Below are 22,640 nucleotides of genomic sequence, written 5' to 3' on the forward strand. Positions count from 1 at the left end.
GTTGCGAATGAAGGACGGTTTTCATGCTCCTCTTCCTCCAGGCAAATTGATCTTTTTAGACTCCACACATGCTCAGTACAGTTTGTCTTATGATTAGCTTGGTGGGAAATAGGAATGAACCATTCTTTCTTCAAGGCATAAATACTAGATTTTTTCACCCTAAATATTAAGCATCATGCTCATAAACTCATAAGAACCGGTGGCGTTTAGATGACACGAATATTTTGTGGACCTCTAGCAGGACCACACTTGTCCCAAGGTAAACAGACTTTCACTTTCAAAATTTGAAAGTAAGATCTCAGATGTAAAAATAAAACCTGAATGACTTGTCACTCCACTATTAGGCATCGCTTACAATACACGCTTAACTTTCTTTTTTTCCTTTCTGTCTCCTCTTAATAATTTGTTGTTTTGCATGGATGTGAAGTATCACACCTGACTCACCAACTGACTCAGTCATGAGACAATCAAGCTAACATCACATAATCCCTGACAGAACTCATCAAAAAATCCAAAGTACAAACATAATCTGACTAAACTAACTAGCAAAACAGTAACCAACCAACTAACCAATTATTTAGGCCAAATTTGTCCTTTGGCCTGAATGTCCACGTGATTCCTTATTAGCACTCTACGATGGGCCGTTCTGTTATTGTTGTTTGGCAGCTAACATCTGCTGGTACAGTGCGTCAAGAAACTCCTGTTTTGATTCAACCGTGACCACAAAATAGACAAAAGTGAGTCACAGGTGTCATCTCGCTGGGGCGCCCATGTTGAATAGTTGATGGCGCGCTTGTGACTTTCGTAACACGAAGCCCATGGAAAGTTGAGGCGTGTTGTTTTACACTGCGCGTCACAGACACGCTACATCTCAGCCAATGGAGATCACCTGCAATGAATGAATGAATGAATGAATCGGTCGGTCACTGTAAATCATCTTTACAAAGGGATTTACAACCCATAAAATAGTCATTGTCAACAACATGGTGACCCCCCCCCCCCCCCCCCCCCCTTCCCTCCAGCACGTTTGCATACATTGAAGGGCTACAAAAAATGTCATATACAACCACATCCTCTTTTGGCTTTACATAGCCACATTTTTAGAACTGCAAAACATCTTAAGTCAGTCCAGTTTTTTTTTTTTTACATCTGGTCGACATCCTGTAATATCACTTTGATCCTCACGAGGCATCGGTGAGCGCTTACAAAGTGTCTGAAACATCACACGTGTTTACTCACAAGGCTTTTCTATTCAATCAAAAAAAGCAACATCCTGCCCCTACTGTCCCAAACTTTGATGATTGTTGATTATTTAGAATATCATTGTGGTACAGTAAACTTTGGAATCGTGGGACCATGAGGCGTTCACCTTGTGAGGAACAAGGACTTTTCATGTCTTCTTGGAAGCCTGCAAGCACAACACTACTGTGATAAAGGTAAAGAAAACACAATTCTATCTGCGTGTTGTGTCTTTTTGCTTGACCCTTCGAGGATACTTGAGTTTGTTGAAACTGTCCTTGAAACTACACAATGTGTTTTCTAACACAAGACCAACTAGTCATGGGGCCTGTAGACTTCATCAGTGCTCCATTATACTCCGTTATTCTAATTTAAATATTTGACCCCCCCCCATGGCAAATACTGAGAATGAATTTATCTGAACATTTTCATGTCCCCTTTCGAGGTTTCTGGGTTAGGCCGGGTGAACGGATATCCTCTTTCTGAGAACGACAAAGCAAGATATCTACATTTTAGATTTTCAATTTCCTGTTCAATGTCACTCATTTTATGTTTACCATCACTTTTGTCGTCGATTTCTTTCTTTAAATCCCCAAATAATCAAATCGAGTGAGTCACCCCTTGATGTGCTGAACTTAAAATTCATTCAGTGATTTCTGTCAGACTAAATACATGAATGTAAATTATGAGCTACATGCTAGAAGATACGCTAGCAAAGTAGGGAATCATTTAAGGAGCATATGACCACAAAGAGAATGTACTGTGCTCCTACACAGAATCCTCAAGTTCATACAAGAAATGAGGCTAAGGCTAATCAGATGCTGGACTTTGTAAACTTGATACACTTTGGAGGAATTTTGCCTAATCACGGGATCCGATTGAATGTACTTAGGTCACACTTATGTTGGAAATACTCTCTGGGAGGGTCGGGGTAGCGGTTGGGGCCAAATAGGGCTGCTCATGACCTTACAGAAGTGAAGAATGCAATGTGGTAACGGGCTAGTCGCGGATTAGCCCGCTTCAGCGTTTCTCCTCCCTTCGCTCTTCGTATGTGCAAAGTATCCCACGACGTTTAATCTGGCTCAATTCGGAAAGACTCATCCACGATGTATTCCTCGGGTGGAGTTCAAGCTCGGGACTTGTTAACTACAGACTCTGTTGAGAGTCGTCAAATGCTAATGCTAAATTGGAATATGTAAATTTATGAACAGTCCTACACATTAGTAGGGATAAATGGCCTTGGCAAAATTTGACCTCAGAGCTTGGTTAACGGCTACAGAAAACTTTTGGGCAGTAAAAACAGGCTATTCAAACAACGCCATTGACGAGCGTCGTCTGCTGTGCAAACGTGCGGCTCGCCGTTGTCTGGCCGCTGACTGCGGCGCCTGCACTCGGACAAAAGCTACATACACCTTGCCCCGCGAGAACTAATCGGAGTAGACAAGGTTTGCTGATGGAGGCGTTTTTACCGATTCAACTAGCGCCGCGGAGCTATGCAAACATAAGCCATGATCGCCACTGAAGTTGTGTTGTGACCCGAGGGGACGTTTACAATACACTCGTGTTCACAGTAATGGGCTAATGGCTGTGAGGTTTTCAAAGAAGTCAGTAAAGCTCAAAATCCCTCACATCTGTGTTGCACGGAGTCCACCTGAAGCGAACTTCTAGCCCAGCCTAAGACCACTTTATTGTCATAATAATCATTTAATTTAATGATTGCAATTATTGCGCAGACAACTATGTCTTGATCTTAAGTGGTTCTTAGAATTTGTACTTAATATAAGTTCAGTGATTGACAGAAAAGTATTTTGTACATTAAATACAGACTATTTTTCTGAACAATGTTTAACGCTGTGGCTTTTGTTTTTATTTCCATGAATACGCACCGTTCTCATCCCCTGTGAAAGGCCGAGGAAGGAGACTCGGTTCCTTGAGGAGGGCCTCGGGGGGAATGCTGACCGGACGGGAAAAGCGGCGTAGGCCCGCTGGAATCTCCTCAAAGTCAAAATCAGCACGAGTACAGAGCCTTCGCCGTGGGAGAGGGGAACCGGGGAATAAGTCTGCATTGTTCAGAGTACCATTTTTGTTTTGTTGTTGTTGTGGTCATCTTTTTCTTCTCACCTACAGTCGCTGACCCGCATTCGGCCCACCACAATGATCATACAAACCCACCATTCAGCATTATAGCAGGACACAATTCTTCTGTTTCTATGGTACTAAAGGATTAAGTTGTCAGTAAAGTATAGCAAATTATTTAAATCAATTATAGAAGATAAAATGAAATTTCAAATAATTAACGGAATATCCAATTGCTTTTCGTATATCTTGTCCTTTATCATCTTCCGTAGCGGACACTGTTTCCATAGCAACAATAACTCGTAGAAGTGGAAGTAAACGTTTGTCAACCAAGGTAAAATTGCGCGCCAAATGCCATTTTACGTGAAGAGACGGTAAATGTGACAATTAAGTGTATTTTTGCCAACTGTGGCACAACTTTTAATATAACTTGGACAGCTAACTAAATGAGTACTAGTCAGGTGAGAAGAACTAGACAATCAACGTCACAACATGTCGGAGGTGCTCCTCACATCTTCAGAAACGGAAGAGGAAAACGCCGATGAAGAGTATGAGGAGGAGGTTGGTGGTTATCTAAGTACATTACTGTATTTTGAAGAAAGTTTTTGTTCACTTTAAAATTCAGTTTTGAAAACAACTGGTTCACACAAGTGCTAGCATAATGGCAAACCCCAGGTGGGCTAAAATTAGGTACGGTAAAATTTAGTTCCGAGAATAAGGATGTATGAAAGTAAGGAAAGAAGAAAGCTAGACAATGTATGATGGAAAGTAAAGAAGAAAGGATGGAAGGATGATGGAAGAAATTAAGTATGGGATGGTTTCAAATTAAGGGAAGAAGAATGGAAGGGAGGGAAATTGGAAGTAACATGTAGGGCGGGATTGAAGAACAGGAAAGGGGGAAAATACTTTGATGAAACTTATTATTAGGTTTCTCAAGTACCTAGTTTTTGGCCTATCACCTGTTCTTCAGCTTTTATTGATGTGTTTAATCATCTAAAATAACTGCTTTGTTTTGATTGACATCTTAACATCCATTTTGGGACTTCAGACCTCCGATGAAATCCCGGCATCACTGCTCAGCTACTTTGAGTTCTCCAGAAGCCGAGCGGCAGCTTGTGAGAAGCTCGTCCTGGAGGACCTTGAATGTATGAATACCTCTTAGTTTTCTGTACAGAATTAACACGTGTACATTGACAAAGAAACTATAAGTGATTTTTTTTTCTCAGACCTCACTGCATTACGAAGCACCGAACGAGTAACGCAAGCAAACGTTGCTTTGGTCGATAAGGACTCGGAGACAATAAATGAGACGGTAACTGTCTTTCATAACATGACCAAGATACTGACAAGTAAACAAACTGATAAGTTTTTGTTTATTGTGTTAAAGGCCACCTCTTCCAGGAAAAAGAAACATACTGACTAAATTGGAGTTTATACAATATTTATTCATTTATTTATGACTTATTTATGCTCTGATGCAGGGAGACACTTTAGATGACCAAAATGAAGACAACAGCGCCACCTCTGGCAGTGATGCGGACGAACAAGAGTTGTCAACTGTGCCCAACCACAGCCAAGGTACAATGCTGCAGGACTGTAAATGCCCACAAGACGGCGCCACAACACAAGCGTGGTGTCTTAGTCATCTTTTTGCAGATGTGGTTAGAAGTGAGCTCCATCTGGACATGGAGCGTAGGAAACGAGAGGAACAAGAGTTTGAGGAGGAGCTACAGAGGATAATTGAGATGGGAAAGGTGAGTTGAAGAAATGTTTTTAGCTAAATCCGGGAACAACATCTTGTTTTTCTCTTTTGCAGCTGCGTCGGAAGGAGGCTGATATGATGGAGTTAAAGGCTCAGGAAAAGCTTGAGCGGGAGTTGCAGCTTCAACAGGTTGGTCATGTTGAGGAAATCTAAAAAATGAAGAATTATTTACGATGTATTGATCCAACAGGAGCGACTCAATGACATGAAACAACAAGTGGAGGAGGAGTTGAAAAAGAGCAAAGAGGAGCAGAGGAGCCTGGTGCAGCGACAGGAGGAAGAGGAAAAGAGAAGGAAAGATAAAGAGAGGCAGAAAAGGATAGAAGAGAATCTGAAAGAGCAGCAGCGAGAGGAGGAGAAGAGGAAAGAGGCAAAGAGGAAAAAGAAAGAGGAAGAGGAGAGAATGAAAGAAAAGGGAAGGATAGGAACAGAAAGTAAACCGAAAGAGGAAGAGGAAATAACTGGAAGCAAGGAGGAAAAAGAGGAAACAAAGGCCAAAAGGGAGGAAGAGAGGAGGAGGCAGGAAGACAAACGAGTGCAAGAAGAACTGAGGATGAACAAGGAGGAAGACAAAAGGCAGGAAAATGGGAACCTCATGGAAGAAGAACAACTGAAGAGGAAGGAGGAGGACAAGAGAAAGCAGGCAGAGAGGAAGGCAAAAGCGGAGGAAGTTCGGAGAAAGAAGGTAGTGGAAGTGGAAAGAGCAAGGACGGAGGAGGAAGAGGAGAAAACAAACCGGGAGGAAGAGGAAAAGAGAAAACTGGAGGCAGAAGTGATGCAAATCGAAGAAGAGTTGCCGACAAAGGAGGAGGAAGAGAGGAGCAAAAAAGTTCACAAACAACTGGAGGAGGTGGAAAAGAGGAGGAGAGTGGTGGACCAAGAGGAGAGTACAAGGAGAGAGACAAAACCCAGGGAAATTGAGAATGAAATAAAGAAGAAGAGTGAGCACACGGAAGAAACCAGCCAAAAAACCGAGGAAGAGAACAAGAGGACAAAAGAAGCTGTAAAGAAGGAAAAAGAAGAAGAAAAGGAGACCAAACAAATGGAAGAAGAAGCAAGGGGAAAGAAAAAGGGTGATGGGGAAATGAGGAGAAAGATGGATGACGTGGAAAGGATGACAAAGCGAGTGGAACAACATCCAGAGCAAGGAGAGAAAAGGACAGAGGAGAATGAAGAGAAAGAGAAACCAAGCCAAGATGAAAGCCGTGCAATTAGACTCTCCAGCATTGAAATGGACAGGAACATTCAGGAGAACATTCATGTGAGCATCCATCAAAACATCCCCAAGAACACCCAACAGAACATCTGTGACGACATCCATGAGAACATTCATGACATCATGCATCACAAGGACATCACTCAGAATATCCTTCAGAACCAGCATGAGAACATCCACCAGAACATAAATGAAAACAAACCTCATAATATTTGCAAGAACATTCAGAACATCCATGAGAACATGCAGGAGAAAATCCATCTGAACATCAATGAGGATTTTCAGAGCTTCCATGAGAACATTCAGGAGAACACCAAAGACAACATTCAGGGAAAGATCCATCCAAACATCCATGAGAACACCCACGAGAACATCGAAGAAAACATTCAGGAAAACATCCAGCCGATCATCAATGAGAACAACCATGCAAACATTACGGACAACATCCGTCCAGACATCCAGCAGAACATCTATGAGAATATTCAGGAAAACATCCAGCAGAGCATCCATGAGAACATTCAGGAGAACATCAAAGAGAACGTTCAGGAAAACATCCAACCAAACTTCCATGAGAACATTCAGGAGAGCATCCATGAGAACATCCATGAGAACATTCATGAGAACATTCAGAACAGCAAAGATAACATCCATGAGAACATTCAGGAGAGCATCCATCAGAACATCATTGAGAACAACCATGGGAACATTCTGGAGAACATCCGTCCAGACATCCACGAGAACCTTCACCAGAACTCCTCAAGCCAAACCTGGCTCACCGAGCTAATGGATCAAAGTAGGCTTTCTTGGATGAAAGTACGCGTTCCCTGGTCGGAAATACAGAACAGGAGCAGACGAAGAAGTTCTGTCGGGTCCAGGAGAGAATCCAGGCGCTCCGCTCGGGACAATGACCTTCCTCCGCTTTGCTCTGACACGCTGCTGCAGGCTGCAGGCAGGGATTCCCTGCAGGAGGTATCCCACTCAAGTCCTATTCCCACCAAAACCAGCACTTGAATGTGTAATTGGAATTGATGACACCATCTTGTTTCTTCCAGGTGACCATCTTGGTTCTGGAGGACTTACCTGGCTGTAATTTGTCCACTCTGTCTCAGTGCGCACAACTCCAGTCTCTCACGCTGAGAAGATGCGGCCTCAAAGTTTTGGGAGGAATCAACCAATTAGCGAAGCTGAGCTACGTCGACGTGCAGGTGAACACCATCTTGAATGACGTCCATTTTGTCAAAGCAAAAATGTTATTTTTAGATCTTCTTTTTTTTCATGGTAGGAAAATGAGATCTCAATGGTGGATTGTGAGAATATGACTGGCCTGAGAGTTCTCAAGATGGGCCACAACAAGCTGACATCCATTCACGGCCTTAGCGGAGCAGAGAACTTGGACGTTCTAGAACTTTCGCATAACTCTATTACACGCATTGGTAAACACTTTTTTTGTGATTACAAATTTGGAATGACAAAATGTTTTTGGGTCCATCGCTACCTAATTCAGAAAAGCATATTTATACATTTATAAAATTCGACCTTTGCTGCACTGTCCATGATTCTCCACAAGAGGGCAGTGTTACAATAATTATGCCTCCATTTTGCTCGCCGTTGCAAAATGACCTAACTTGAGACTCCTTTACTTCTTGAGTAATTGATCATGTCGGACTCTCAAGAAGTACTTAAAGTACTAAACTTGTGTCTGCATTTTATTTTTTCAACGCATGCAGCAAAATTCCACTCTTTTTAGCATTTGTGCAACCAAAATTAGAATTGAGATTAACTTGATTTGTTTCCTTTCTTCTAGCTGGTCTAGGCTCCTTGAGGAGACTCCAACGTTTGTCTTTGGACCACAACCAGCTTGTGAGTACTAAAGGACTGAAGGACGTCTGCACCTTGTTACACCTTGACTGCTCCCACAACCACCTGGTTGGCGTGGAGTCTTTGGAGAGCAACGTTCTGCTCCGTACGTTGGACCTGACCGACAACAGCCTCACTGAGGTACTATTGACCTTTATTCATCTTGAGCTATCGTTTGAATTTCCACTTTTTTCTTTGATTGCAATTAAAATAGATAAATATTGCAATTAAAAATGTGGTTCATATTTTTAAATAGAATTTTGAAAATCATTCATGTAAAATACACATATTTTCGGGGGGCATTCTTACACAGAATTTAAACATACTGTAAGCCACAAAAAAATATTATAATTTTTAGAAATAAAATAAAAATCACTCAAGTAAATATGTATGCTATAATGACAAAACCAAATAAAAAACTCACCAAGCTACAAGAACCACTTTTTTCTGTGTAAAAAAATGATGTACCGAATATGTCAAAACAAATGAAAATTGTTGATTTTAATTTGAAATAAAATATTTAATTAAAATAAACGTTTCATCAATATTTTTGTTTATCTAATGAGACTTTGGATAGAGAAATAGTCTGGTCATTGTTGATGATTCACATTAATCTAGCAATTGAAAAAAATGAAAGAGCATATCTAAAAATGTTAAAGCAATAATTAGGCAATGGCGTCATTCCAAGCAATTAACAAGACAAATACAAGAACATATTAGCGGCCTAATTACTTAATGAAACGCTACTTTTCTGCCCGGCTGGACCGTCTGACATTGACGGATGGACCCCACTTAGCGGCAGCCCGCTAACATTGTTGTAACACACCCCCACCTCCCATCGCTAAGTGACAACCGGGCTGTGTTCCTCCATTCCAGCCGCCCGCTCTGCTGGACCACGTCCTCCTCAGGGAGCTTCACATGGACGACAACAGCCTGGGCTCCTTGCGTTGCCTACTCACCGCCTCGTGGCTGCCCCACTTGCACACGCTCACGCTGGCGCGCAACAGGTAATCAGGAAAATGGAAAATAATATTCAAATATTCAATTAAATTGAGATGCTTGAAGATTTCGTGGAAAGGGAAGTCTGTCTTGTATTTTTTATTTATTTTTTTTTAAATCAACAAAAGTCTACCAACAGATGTTTTCCATTTAATATACAAAGTGCGATCATTCCAAATAATACTTTTCATATTAGAGCAATTATATTTTTTTATTGTAACCCTCCCGTTTTGCCAAATAATATCACCACAATATTAGAAACAGCTCTCAGTGCATTGTCTCATTAAATTGTGTACCTAATTAAGTGTCCGGGGATATGACACAACAAAAAGTGCCGTGTTCTTAAAGTGTGTTTCTTTGCGTGTTCAAGGCTCACACACCTGCCTGACATGTCTGTTGCAGTATCGCTCGCTACCTTGGATCTGAGTTTCAACTGTCTATCAGGTAGTTGAGCTTCAGCACCAAAAAAAATGGAAATGTTCTCAGTCCAATATGCCTAATAAGCAAAAATGGTTTCCTAGATGTGGAGAATGTTTGTCGCGGCCTGCAAGGATGCTGCTCCCTGAATGAGGTGCACCTCGCTGGGAATCCTCTCCAACGGGAGAGTAGCTGGAGGTGAGAAGATGAAAAATCCATCAGGGTGAATTTTCAAAGTTGTCAAATACTCATTTATAGTTTGCAAAACAAAATTCCCAAATTAATGCAGAACTCATTCTGGATTTTTTGGGAATTATTTTAATTTTAAATTCCCCAAATTCCTATTCCACAGTTTCACACTCAAATTACCAAAATAAAAAGACGTTTTACATTATGTTTTCCTTTTTTAAGCTGATTTTGATTCATCATTACAACTTAGAAAAGTTCCTCTCGTTCACATTTTACTGACTGACTCTGATTTTAGCTAGTCATCATACATTTAATTGAATCCAATGTAATTTTACTTCTGCATCATCTCTTTTGAAGCACAAAAATTAAAGTCTGCATTTTTCGATGAGTTTATATGCTAAATATGCTCGTCTATGGGCGTCACTTGGATTCAAGCATTCTGTCATGGCAGCAGATCCAAAACTAGTAAAGTAAGCTTGAAACGTCTTGCCAAAAAGGCCATTAATGCTTGCCTTAGGGATAATTGCGTTACGGATTTTTGTCTCTAACAGCAAACTCGAGGAGCCAAACACAAGCGGTACGACTTTTCTCGAGGATTGCGATCCCGAGGAGACGTTTTGTGCCTCCCTTTCAAACACTTCCCTGGTGTCTTGATAAAACCTCTCTGACGTTCTTCTGTCCAACCCAACAAAGGATTAAAGAATTACAGAACACTTAACATTAATTGTGACGCAGTCTCAAGAAAATGCTAATGAGCTTCTGTTACCATGACAACCGGGATGCAGCTAGGGCGTTGTGATGAGGCGAGCTGTTACCGTGTTATTTGTGAATTTTTGCTGTGCAAATAAAAAGTAGATTTTCCATAACATGACCCCTTTAAATTGCGCTCGCCCCCTTTGCCATGAACTCAACGTGACCCCCGGCGGTGCCTAAAAGTGGAATTTACACTCTGTATTTCCACTCGCCTCGTCTTTTATCCAGAGCCAGTTAAAACAGCGACAAGCGTTGGGAATCTCATCGCCCCTGAAGAAAACACCCATCCCGATAAATTTAGCTTCCACCTTCACTGTCGGCTTTCTGGAGGAAAGTCGTTTGCGCTGTGAAATATGGGAAGAGGGAGGATGTGGATGATATGGAGGAGTGCGCCAAAGTCTTAGATGTGTTGTTTTAACAACACTATGCTAAGTAGGCAGGCTATCACTCAGGAAAGCTCCGACCTCCTGGGAAAGAGAAAAAAAAATATTTGTCATCTGTTTGTTAGCTATTTTGTGGTTCACGGAGAACGGCAAACTGATGGGCCGCTACCGTTAGCATTCGTTAGCATCATTGTAGCCAAAGCATTTTGTATTTCTTATTGGGAAAATGAGAAGAAATAATGAGGATGAGATTTTTTTTGTTTGTTTTTCCCGTTTTCTAACAGACCGGCCCACTTCAAGTGATCTCATATGAGGTCGGAGAGGGTTTTATTTATTTAGATTTGCTGCTAGGTTTGAAGAGTGCCAGACAACATGCCCGCAGGCACGCAACAGAATCCTCATCGCAAAAACACGGTCAGACCGTGGCAAACGACAGCGAGCTGTCAATCACAACCACAGAGGAAGTTCTTTGGAAAAAAAAAAAAAGACCTTGTGTTTAATGTTGTTGAACAGAAAGCAGCCTTTACCAAAAATGTTAAGATCTCCTTTGAGATGTTGGCAGACTGATGTTAACCGATGTCAAAAATCTAAAGTGCTCTTGGGTTGACAGCGAGGAATAAAAATTTGAAGAAGGTTGACATAAAATTGGGCCGCCTAGTATGCAGAAATTAAACCAACATATTTTTCCACAAAACGTTTGAATATTTTTTTAATTAAAGACCTGGAGTGGCTGTTTTAAATATGGCATTTCCTGATTGGGTAATTTTTTTCTGACTTAAATTTCCACAAAAACTCAAAAGCTGCCTCTCACATTCGCCGGTTTATCGTATGTTACTCTGAGAATTTATCGTGTTTTAAAAAACTTTGTAGCCCAAGGGTGTGTTTTTCTTAAATTGTATTATCATTGACGTTCCCCAGCGTCCCGCAGACTTTCCATCTTCACATATTCCCACATTTGCACGGCCCGGAAAAGTCTGTTTCTCCGGCAGATAGTTGGGATTCCTCCGCTCGAACATCCTTAGCCTCGGGCCGCCATTTCGTGCGCCCCCGCGACCATTCAGACTGCCGCTCAGCGGGTCGCTTGCCCTCACGAGGCCCCGATACTTAACTAACAACACTTGTTAGACTTTTTTTTTTTACAAGCCCAGGACTACTTTTTGTGTGCGTGTCATTACCATGATCGTAAAACAAACTGACTATAAAAAAAAAAAAAGACGAACTGGCAGATTATTGTGAAAGTTATTAATGATTCTAAATTGCTGGAATGGCTTCTCGGAGATGACCAAGTTGTCTTTTGCTGTTAGATGCACTCTACAGGCAGCAGTGTCCAGTCTGAAGACCATCGACGGGACGGATTCAGACTTCCTCCCGACGAGCTCGGCTGTTGCTAGGCAGATCGACTCTGCCTCCGACGGTCTTCTCAGCTTGATCCGGACGCAACTCGAGCAGATTGGCGATTTACAACGGCAGCACATCGAGCAAGTCAGGTAGATGCTAAATAATTTCAAGGAGCATTGCGAAAGTGTTTCTTTTTGGGGGAAATTCAACCCATAAAAGTCTAGTGGTATCGGTACTTGGTATCGGTACTGGTGACTTCTCAAGTATTTTGTTCTGGTATCAGCCTGAAAAAAGTGATTCTAACATCCCTAATTATTGAGTTAGCTGCGATTCCAATCTTCACATCCTTGTTGGCACTGAGTAGAAACATTTCATGTGTTTTTTTAGTGCCAGGAGGTCTTAAAGCGATCATTTTCTAGCTGACCTTACCAAATGATGGAGTAGCGCAGCAAGCGGCAGTTAAAATGTGGTACAAAAGACAGCTTATCTGTTAAGTCCCTGTCTTGAGAGACCCGCGAGCCGGCCAGGAATGTCGGGGCTACCTTCTTGTTATGTCTGATGCACAGGGTGTAGCGAGCCTTGAGACAACGTTCATCTATTTTCACAAGGCCTTCCACGTAGCCGGCCCGCGGTGCTTCTCGGACCACCAAGGCTTTAAAAACGCCGGTCAACTTTCCACCCGTCTCGGTGACCCGTCCAAATTACGACGCACAAAAGATGAAACGCGGCGTCGGCGACTCGCGCAGGTCACGCCGAGGACCGCCGTGGCTTGAGGGAGAGCCGCTAGCGTGGCTCACCCCTCACAGTTGGCCCTCGACTCCCCTCTGGCCACTGGACAATGAGCCAGTTTGTGGTCTTGCAGGGAACAGCGCCGCCATTTAACCTCTGGCCTGACCCGGTGTCACCGCGAGGCTTAGACGAGGTTGGGCGCTTTGCCCACACGCCCGTCCTGTAAAGGTGGAGGAACCATGTGGTCTGGCAGGGGGTACAGTTTCACAACTTTTCCCAACAGGACGTAGGATGAAAGAGCGCCTGCAGACAATATCACTTTTACTTTTAATAGTTGGTGCACACAAGACTGCTGCAAAGTGGTCCAATATGTTGGAGCGATACTTTAAAAAAATACAGTGAGGACGTGTAAACCTAGAAGGCGGAAGGTTCACTAAAAGGCTGTTGCGAGAAAAAAAAAAAAATAGAGACCAACGGTTCCGACTCAAATTTTGGTGCCCATATCGAAAGCATCCGTACTCCTCGAAATATTTCACCCATCACCTCTTAAGACCAGTTTTATGTGTGAACGTCCAGTGAAACAGTGTCTCATTCTCGGAGTGACCCTGGAGTGAACCAGCAGGTAAAAGAAGGAAGGTTACAGGGGTCGCATCCCTTTGGACCTCCAGACTCTTCTCCCTCTTTGTCCCACTGTGAGGGGAAGAGGCAGATCTTTGTGGAGCGGGACGTGGTCTACAGGTTATCCTAGAAGAAGCCCTCAGGCTAGAGGAGCGAAAGGGGGGGGGGGCAGGAACATGCTGCTAATAGATTCATTAAGTTTTCATTGAGGTGCCTTTGTAGCCACTAAACCTCCTCAATGAAAGAGTTACTCACACACATACTTGGAGGTCCACGATTAAGTGTGTGGAGGCCGATGTTAGTCGTGATGACGTCATTCGTACGTAAGTGAGACCACGCTGGAGACCAGAGGTCGCCAATGTATTCAAAGATTCGCTGACCTGTTCTAAAAATAGATCACCAGTGAGATGCCTCTTTTTTTTTTCCGCTGTTTTGCCATTCTTTTTTAAAATCAACCCGGTGTAAATTTGGTAACGGCCATGTTAAAAAAGTTTTCATTTACGCTGTTTATATAATAACTCCATCATGATGGACTGTATGTTCTTATTGATGTTTCTTCATGCAGCCATGCTGAACAAGCTTCGCACCCGCCGGACGCCATCAAAATTTCCTGCGGGCATTTCACGGAAGCTTTCCACCTGGCTGAGGAGCAGCGACGCTCCCTCGAGCATACCCACGACAGGCAAACGTCTCCCTTGGATGAAACTCAGGGTTCGCCCGTTGCCACCACAAGGTCTTTTGCGTCAGAAGATGAAGGGAGTCTCAATTCCGAGGCGGCAAGGAGCATCATGGCCCAGCACCATGCGGCAACCATCATCCAGGTAATCATTTTGGTCTAAATTTTCTTTGTCACCTTCCTCCATTTATAGCCAATTACGGCATTATTTAAAGATTGAAAATGAATTATTAAATGAAGTATTATATTTGTCACAATTTCATTTTAAATGTAGATCACCTGTAAACATGTTTTTCACTAGTTTGTGATGTTAAGGGCCTCATACGTGCTGTGGAGCCTCGTTGCGCTAATCCTCCACAGGGCTTTTCTTGCAAAACGTGTGCAATTCAACACTTCCTGCAAATCTATTTTTCAACACGTACATATGTCAAATGAGGCCTTTGAGGTACACGTGATTGTGTGTGTGTGTCTGTACATGTGTGTGCAAATAATAGAAAAATATTTGTTAAAAGTTTCTAAGTAGTTTCTCAGGGTGACTAAAATAATTGTCATTGTTTTGAGAAATATTACGTTTATGAATTAAAAGGTTTGCACAAGAACATTTCACAAAGCATGAGTGCGTTCATTTGTTGGGAAGGTACGTAGTGATTTATCAAATTCCAAAGAAGTGTGGTAGTTGGAGTCCCCCCTGTTCTCACTCCAATTCCCATGGGGACGCTTGAATTTAGAGGCACACTGGAGCTCCATTTGTCTTGGAGCAACCCGAAGTCACGCAGAGTTCAGGGGGAGGAAAAAAAATTTAGGTTAACATGTTTTGTCTTTGGAATGGCCTAGCGAACGGTATTTTAGCGCTGTGAATCATGGAGCGTTTAAAAAAAAAACAGTTTTGTGTGTGTTCCGCATCCAGGCGCGATGGAGAGGCCTCACCTTGAGGAGGAGGCTGGCGGCCGCACTTGCCGCCGTCACGGCCCTGCAAAGTGACGACGATGCTTTTGAGGTGGTGGATGTGGAGGAGTTTGTCCTGGATGAGGTGTGTAACTAAAACGCCCTCAACAAAATTGTCCAATCCCACTGGCTATTAATTATTTATATTCCTTAATTATTCTTCCATCTGACAAATTAATATAGCTTAACCACAAGTACGGTGGCCTTTAAGGGTTATTTGAATCTGTCAAAAGTTAACCGGATTTTTTTACCTCCTCCCTGGTAAACATTTTGATTATAAAATAATGTTATACTAGTTTAAAATTTTTATCCCAGAGAATGTCATTTTGAGTGTAAAGAGAAATTTAATTCATCGTTTTGTGATGATTTGATTCATTCTTGGACACAAGCCATTGTCATTTGGAATAAATAATAAAACAAATAGGAGCCCTTTGCACTTTTTCTGTCCAAAAATGATTTTTTTTTGTCTATATCAAAAAGGCAATTCTGGACCAAGGCTGGAGTTTATATGAAGATGCTCCTGCTAGAAGTTACTCAGTATTCAAACAGCAGTTGCTTAATGAGGTAAGGTTGCGCATTTGGAACAATAACGGCCTTAATATTGATACTCTCACAATTCTTTTCTTGTGTCGAAGTATTCTCAACGGCGTGATTGGCTGTCCCTTTGTCATGTCTCTTATCGCCCCCTCAGGGGATTCTTTTGCAACTGTCGCTGATTGATCTTCTGGAAAAACATGCCGGCTTTTTTTTCCTTCTCAAGGCCTGATGTCATTTTTCACATAGCTGTGTTTTCTCTGCCTTCATTTACCTCCCGTTGGATCTTTTCTTTGGCCAGCCGGCTCGCTTGTGCTGTACATCATGTGAGCCGTTTGGGTTCGGCTGAAAAGGCCCAGCTGCTTTTGCGGCCGGCTGGAGTAAGAATTGTTTGCATTCTAGCTCCCCGACTTTTATACGCAACATTCCCCGAGGCTTCTACCACCTCTGCCCACACGGAGGCATACGCAAGCCTGGGAAATCAAAGAATGTGAGGACAAGATGGTTTCACCACACAACTCCAATAGGTAAGATGGGCAACTGCTAGCTAGCAAGCTGCAATGCCAGAAGCTAACGTTGACATCACCGCTCATGACCTCTGACCATCATCTTTGGAATTGGAAATAAGAACTTCATATACTTTTAGGAAAAAGTCTGCATCAACCTCTGCGGCAAGTGACTTGTCTGAGCGTTCAGAAAGAATTCTGGAGGAATGGTAAGTTGTTTCACGATGATTAACATAGTGGAGTCCCACATGGTTCCGTTCTCTGTCCCCTTTTCTTTGAACTTTAAATACTAAAATCTTCCATTATTTGCAGTTCCATATGACATTTAAGATCATATAACGTTCTTTTCCTAAGGCTTCATTTTATACTTGTAGGGGATTTACCAACAGGCACACAGCTGAGCTGATGCTGAGGAGAGCCCAGAAGATGAAGTCCAAACGGAAACCCACAGGTGTGTTACATTTAATAAAAAAAAATAAAGAAAAAAAGCATATCCTTATTTCTTTCACAAGTGCAATATATGAGCAGGACATGGTAAGCTCAAGAAAAGACCGAACTGTCTGATTTCAATATAAAAGGAGAGGAAAATAAAGTATGCCGTAATTCTCCATCCTCTGTGTATTTTGACTTGTCTTGTGGAAAAAGTTGCATAATATGTCTCCTTTAACACTAAATGCCCCTGACGGCATTTTCTAAAAAAAATCTGAACCATTTCTTGCTTTGCTGGCCCTGTTTGTTCCTTAGTCTGCTCTTTGGCAGCAGAGCACCTTTCCAGCTCGCGTGCGCTAACGAGCCGTAACGCACAGCAGAAGCCAGACTCTGTCGCTTCTTATTGAGCTTCATTTGCGGAAAACGACAAGTCTCGTGTCGTCGTCGTCGTCGTCTGGGTTTCGTGCGGTCCGGGGGTGACGTGGCCCTGCTGCGCCGATCTAACAGTAGTCCAACCCTTTGATCGGCATGTCATCTTGTCAACCCGCCCAACGCCGGCCAGGTCTTTGTCGAGTATAACTCGTGGTGGCAACCAGAGCCGTGCTCTCATACTTCCCAGAAGTGGTGTTGCGGTCCTCTACTTTTTTTTTAGGCCTGATTTAACCTCCTTCTGCCTTCCCTCTGTAGGTCCATCGGGGCATCTGGAGGCCTGGAGAAACCAGCCACTTACAACTTACCAGCTGACAGTTCCAAACAGGCTGGCACGGCGTAGCACAAGTGCTACAAGGGGTAAGACCTGGCGAGATGGGGCTTTGTGTCTTAAGCTGGGTTGGGCCAACATGGAGACTGTTTGCTAGTCTTTGGTGTTAAAGTAGCTCAAGACTTGAGTGTTTTACTCAAGAGATCCTGTAGAATAAGCGTAACAAGCTCTCAGGAAGTTCAAGAAGAGACATTTCTCTTTTGGCCTCCTTGGCCTGCCCTGAGGTGGAGAGATGATTTGACATTGTGACATCGGCAGCCAGACTTCAGAAGGGGGAGGAGGGGAAAGCAGAATGAGTGTGAATGGGAGGGTTCACTAAATGGTGACACCTTTTTTGCTTTCGTTTGTACAAATCTCATTTTCACTTATGAGTTTTTTAAGATAAGAATTGTCATGTGGTGGATTTATTTGCTTTGAGTTGCTATACTGAGCCAAGGCACACACTTGACGTTAAAATACTCTCGTGACCCACCGCAAACAAAAAAGTTAAACTGTAATAATGATGCTCTGGTCTCAATTTACTCACAATTTCTTCATCTCAATGTGAAATCTCGGCCTGACCGCAGAGCTATTATTCTGTTGTGCGAATGGCAACAGGTGGAGCCACAGGTTAATATTCAATTCTGCCATCTAGTGGTAGAGCAGTTTTTTGTTCTGCTTTCCATTATATATCGCTGGCATAGATAGATGAACAACTTAGTGTAATGAAATAATAAATGTCTAACCAATTAAGCGAAATTAGATAATTTCCCGGCACGGGGGTTGGGACTCACTGCACTAAGCCACTGACGTGTCAATGAAAGGCTCCCGATGCTGTGATCCTTAACGGACCCGTGCCGACCTTCCCTGGCGCACCCCTGGCCATGACCTGTGGAAAGCACTCCACCTTCCTCCCCCTCCTCCTCGTCCGGATCTCCCCCCCCTCCCCAGTGCCCGAGGCCCGACGAGGCAGCCAAACCTGGCTCGGCCCGACACGCTCTGCCCAACAGGGGTTAACGTTTCAGGGGGTTTAGAGTCCGGGTCCTTCTGGAGGTGATTAGCCCCGAAAAGCCATGACAGATTCTTTCCAAGATATCTGACGCGGCGTGTTTATTTTATCCGGGCTTTGTGTGGATGTGCTGGACATGAGTAACCCACTTGAAACGGGTATCGGCTTACACGGAGAGACAGGGAAGAGGATGGAAGGGGCGAGCGGGGGGAGGAGGAGGAGGGGGGCGAGCCTCAAGATGTTTTGTTGTGAAGGGAAAAAAAACATTCCTCGGATGATTCCTGTTGTCAAGTGTGCCAGAATGGGTGACGTGGTCCCTCCACAGTGTTGCGTGTGTCCATGATTGTGTTGCCGGGGACCAAAGGCAATGTAATTGTCTCACCCGATCGTCTCTCTGTTACTTTCGGTGGCGACGCCAATTCTGCTGCGTCCATGTTTGTGTTCCAGGAAGCTATGCAACAATTCTTCCTGGTCTCCTTCAAATCTGATGTGGAGACCGTCTCCTCGACGCTCCACATCCGTCGTTATGTAAATAAACAGCTGTGTGCACTTTTAGCTTTACGCTATCATAAACAAGGCACAATTATAATCAGCCTTGACAATGCATTTATAGTTTATCGAACTGGCTTAAGGAGGGGTCCGGGCAGATGTGGGGCGGGGGAGGCGGCATGTCATTCCTTGAGTCATTCAGGCCACCCTCTGTTCCTCCTCCCGACCTCCTGATATTCCGTCTTCTCTTTGGCCCAGAGAAGAGCTCACTTAATGTGCTTAAGAGCCCCTCTTAACAGGCGTGAATCCTACGGGGGCCCCCCGCCTGATATCCTGCAGGAGTACTGGAGTGGTGTCTCGGGAGGTTTGGAGATCCGGGGGGTTGGCGGGGGACGCTGGTGTGGGCTGAATTGTCTCCATGCTACTGCTTAATTGGATGTTTTTACTCAAATTCTATCATGAGCTAACGTTAGCTCCAACACATGCTAACCCGTAAGCCATAAACTTAACCAAACGCCTTAACTCTAATCTCCAACCGTAACCCCTAACAATGATTTCTATAACCAACCATAAAACCAGTTAAGCACTGGTTTGCTGCCGCTTTAGCTTTATCAACCTCAATAACGTTAACTGTGATAAGACACATGTTTAATTCAAATTGAATTCATAGTTGTAGAAAGTAACTCCCGACGGCCTCATCTTTCCGGAATGGCAAGCGCGAGCATCCATTTCCGGGCCTGCTCGTGCACCCCTCCCCGAGGGGGAACATCCATCATTTGACACTTTTAGTGGTCCTCGGCAATTAACCCGCAAAAACTGCAGCCCTTTCCCTCGCTACGCTGCGGCGAAAGTGAGCAATAAAGGCGTCATTAGTCCCCGTGACGGCCCGTCAGAATCCATTATTAGCCCACACCCGTCTACGGCCGCCCTACTGTCAGCACAACGCAAATGTTTACTCTGAATTACGGCCTTATTATGGGATTTCAACACGCCTCGTAAATCAGCCCAGTTCTCCCTCGTTCCAGAAAGCTGTCGGACTGGAGAACCACAGCAGTCGGGGAAAGGGAGAGTCGCGCGTCTTTCAACAAGTGGGAAATCTTTGATAACAAACACACAAAGCTCTTGAAACTAAAAGTAAACACACCAGCAGCTTTGACCACACGAGCTTTTCACTTTTGTCTGTCTGTAGTAACTTTTTACAGTGACACACGGTTTTTTCCAAGATTGAGCACAATGGTGCCCTTTTTAATTTTTTTTCATTATTTATTCTTATGAGTCTTTTTTTTTTTTCGGCGGCCCAGTTCACCAGTCGGAGGCGGACTTAGGGCGAGTGAGGTGGGACCAGACTCGGGAATGGCTCCGAAACCAGAACGCTTTGAGGCACTCAAAGAGGTGAGCAAGAATTTGAAGAGCAAAAATAGCAGGTGCTAAGTTCACTCTAACAAATTGCACAATTGTTATTTTACGAGTACAATTCTTTTCTTCTATGCTGTGCCTCATCATTTTAAAAAATCATTATCACATTTGTTTTACTCGCAGAATATCCCGATATCAATAATCTTTTCTGATTTAACTCTAAAACTATTTCAAATTTAAAACCTGCTTGTCATCCTCAGCGAACATTTCTTACCCGACATCTCCGCCGACGCGGTGGGCGTTGGACGGCGGCGACAACTTGCAGTAAGTAAGCCACCACACATACACACACACACACACACACACACTTGAAATGCCTTCATTGATTATTATGTGTGTAGCCAGTAGCAGCACGTACGGAACATCAGCCCAGTGGACTTTGGACCACTAACGGTTTATCTGACCAAGCCTGTGGAGCGAACAAAAACACTCCAGGACTTGCAGTCGAGTCAAGTGAGTCATTTCATACCGATGTCGATTTCACTGTCATTGGTTGCTAGGCAGAATTATGTCCCACACAATTTGCCCTCCCTTAATACCAAAAGTAAAGCTGCATTCTGTTTTTAACTTTTTAGTTCTTGATACTAAGGCACACCCATCGATACTCACAACTCGCTGAGAGTTCCTAGTCTGAGTTGCATGGCCCTAAAAGTTTGGAATTGTTGATTGGCCCATGTAAGAGGGGCCTTGAGGTCAGTCTGGGGACATGGTGTGTTTCTCCTCCCAAAAAAAAAAGAAAGAAAGAAAAGGTGGAGGATGACTGGGTCTTGTGTGAGGGTCCGGCGAGGCTGACAAAGATGCCAGTGAGGGCAGATGAGCACATGAAAGCGTCTCAGGAAGGCAGAGTGAAGGAAAGCCCTGTCCTGCCCTGTCCCCCCTTCATCAACCCTTTAACTCGACCTAATTGGATTCTGATGATGATTTCGAAATGATTTCCACGAGGTGCGCCGACCCAGAGGAAGAAGAGTGCCTTGTCCCGCCACCGCCGCCACCGTCAAGGTCTCAAGGACAGAACATGATGGTCAAGACAGACTTGCCTCTGTTCGCACTGAATTATGAACACGTGTGGTCAATAATTTCGATACTCGTTATGTCATTTGATCGGATCTAGAACTGAGGGATGGCATTAAGGTAAAATCTTCGTGATTTTTTTTTTTTTTTACGTCACCTTCTGTTTGGCTTCCGATGTCATTCCTCAGCCCCACATTCAGCCAATAGCATGCAAACTTTCAAGAGTGGCTTGCTCAGTGTCAGAGCAAGACCCCCGTCGACTGAGATATCAGATCACTCGCTACGCGTTCCTTGGTATGTCATTTGCAGGTCGCCCCGACTCACTTTCTAAATGGAGTGATATACTATACGCGGTGTGCCAGCTGTGCACATAGTCAAGCATGCATCGGTACCTGTTATAGGGTCCCGGCCCCCCCCCCGTCTTTGCCGCCTGCTTCCCCCCATGGTCTACACGTGGAATCCATCATGGCTGCCAGCGTCGAAAGAACATTACTGGGATTTACAGCTATTCGCCCCTCAAAAAAAAAAGGTTTATAATTGCCTATTTAGTGGTGCTATATATGATGAGTCAGCCAAGCAATGGATATGAACACAATCGGTGCAGCAACACACGTAGACAGATATGACCATACTTACTTTTCACCTTTCAGTCAGGCTCTCTTCTTTTTTTTTTTCCCGCTAGAACAAGACATTACAGCTGCATGGAGGAAGGAGGAGCGCATTTCATTTCGGGATGAGCCCGTGTGTCGAAGCAGTGGCTGGGGTGGAGGGAAGAAGAGACACAAAGTAAAACACTGACACATTTTTTGGCAAAAAGACAAGTAGCAAAGCTACAAGAGCCAAGGAGCTAAGCTCGACACACTACCCTTAAGCCCAAATATAGACAAGCTAAATAAGCACTTTTCGGAAGCAGGAAATTTTGCTCACCTGCCGGTTCGTCTTTATTAAGCTTGGACAAAGTCCACTTTTGAATCCTGATGTGTTTTGTTAAGTTGAAGCACTTATGCTAGGTTAGCCTTCTTATTGCACTTCTTAAGGGAAAGTTTGTTATAGAAGAATCAATAAGTCAAAAATTGTCTGACAATGACATTTGAAGTTAGCTCAAATTTGGAATCTTTCAAAAAGGGACCAAAAAACGGACCGAAGCTTCAAGCCAAAATGGCCGACTTTGCTCTCTCACCGGGGGGAGATGCATGGTGGAGATTTGATGACTAAAACCGAAAATTCTTCCCATAAAGGCACTTTTTGTGAGTTATTGTGGATTATTCACCTCATTATTTAATTAGATAGTACATGTCAAGTCAAATAAA

General features: G+C 43.5%; 1 protein-coding gene across 2 annotated transcripts; it reads left to right on the forward strand.

The window, feature by feature from the left end:
• Window positions 1-1,171: 1,171 nt before the first annotated feature.
• On the forward strand, window positions 1,172-22,583 carry lrriq1 (leucine-rich repeats and IQ motif containing 1). 2 transcript variants are annotated; one of them, XM_088379911.1, is made up of 28 exons: window positions 1,172-1,436; window positions 3,147-3,297; window positions 3,367-3,452; window positions 3,773-3,876; window positions 4,364-4,460; window positions 4,542-4,627; window positions 4,797-4,893; window positions 4,972-5,069; window positions 5,132-5,206; window positions 5,268-7,262; window positions 7,346-7,498; window positions 7,576-7,726; window positions 8,098-8,291; window positions 9,027-9,157; window positions 9,520-9,593; window positions 9,671-9,764; window positions 12,196-12,378; window positions 14,142-14,397; window positions 15,160-15,282; window positions 15,678-15,761; window positions 16,134-16,258; window positions 16,378-16,446; window positions 16,612-16,688; window positions 17,354-17,455; window positions 20,205-20,295; window positions 20,520-20,583; window positions 20,661-20,772; window positions 21,519-21,963. In XM_088379911.1, exons 4-28 carry the CDS (start codon window positions 3,808-3,810, stop codon window positions 21,659-21,661), a joined length of 4,743 nt encoding a protein of 1,580 aa, XP_088236037.1. In that variant the 5' UTR covers window positions 1,172-1,436; window positions 3,147-3,297; window positions 3,367-3,452; window positions 3,773-3,807; the 3' UTR covers window positions 21,662-21,963. The 2 variants fall into 2 exon arrangements, with proteins under 2 accessions (XP_088236037.1, XP_088236038.1); XM_088379912.1 differs by lacking the exons at window positions 1,172-1,436; window positions 3,147-3,297; window positions 3,367-3,452; window positions 21,519-21,963 and adding an exon at window positions 22,013-22,583 and having other exon boundaries at window positions 3,588-3,876.
• The last annotated feature ends 57 nt before the right edge of the window (window positions 22,584-22,640 follow it).

Source organism: Syngnathus floridae, chromosome 6, assembly GCF_059516105.1.
Source record: "Syngnathus floridae isolate MCC-2025c chromosome 6, RoL_Sflo_1.0, whole genome shotgun sequence".
NCBI classification, from domain to species: domain Eukaryota; kingdom Metazoa; phylum Chordata; class Actinopteri; order Syngnathiformes; family Syngnathidae; genus Syngnathus; species Syngnathus floridae.

Excerpts from the sequence above, each read along its gene's own strand:
- lrriq1 (XM_088379911.1), top strand. The coding sequence starts at position 3,808 with ATGTCGGAGGTGCTCCTCACATCTTCAGAAACGGAAGAGGAAAACGCC. Across the intron at positions 3,877-4,363 it reads ATGAAGAGTATGAGGAGGAG|ACCTCCGATGAAATCCCGGC; the intron begins GTTGGTGGTTAT and ends TTGGGACTTCAG. Across the intron at positions 15,283-15,677 it reads AGGAGTTTGTCCTGGATGAG|GCAATTCTGGACCAAGGCTG; the intron begins GTGTGTAACTAA and ends TATATCAAAAAG.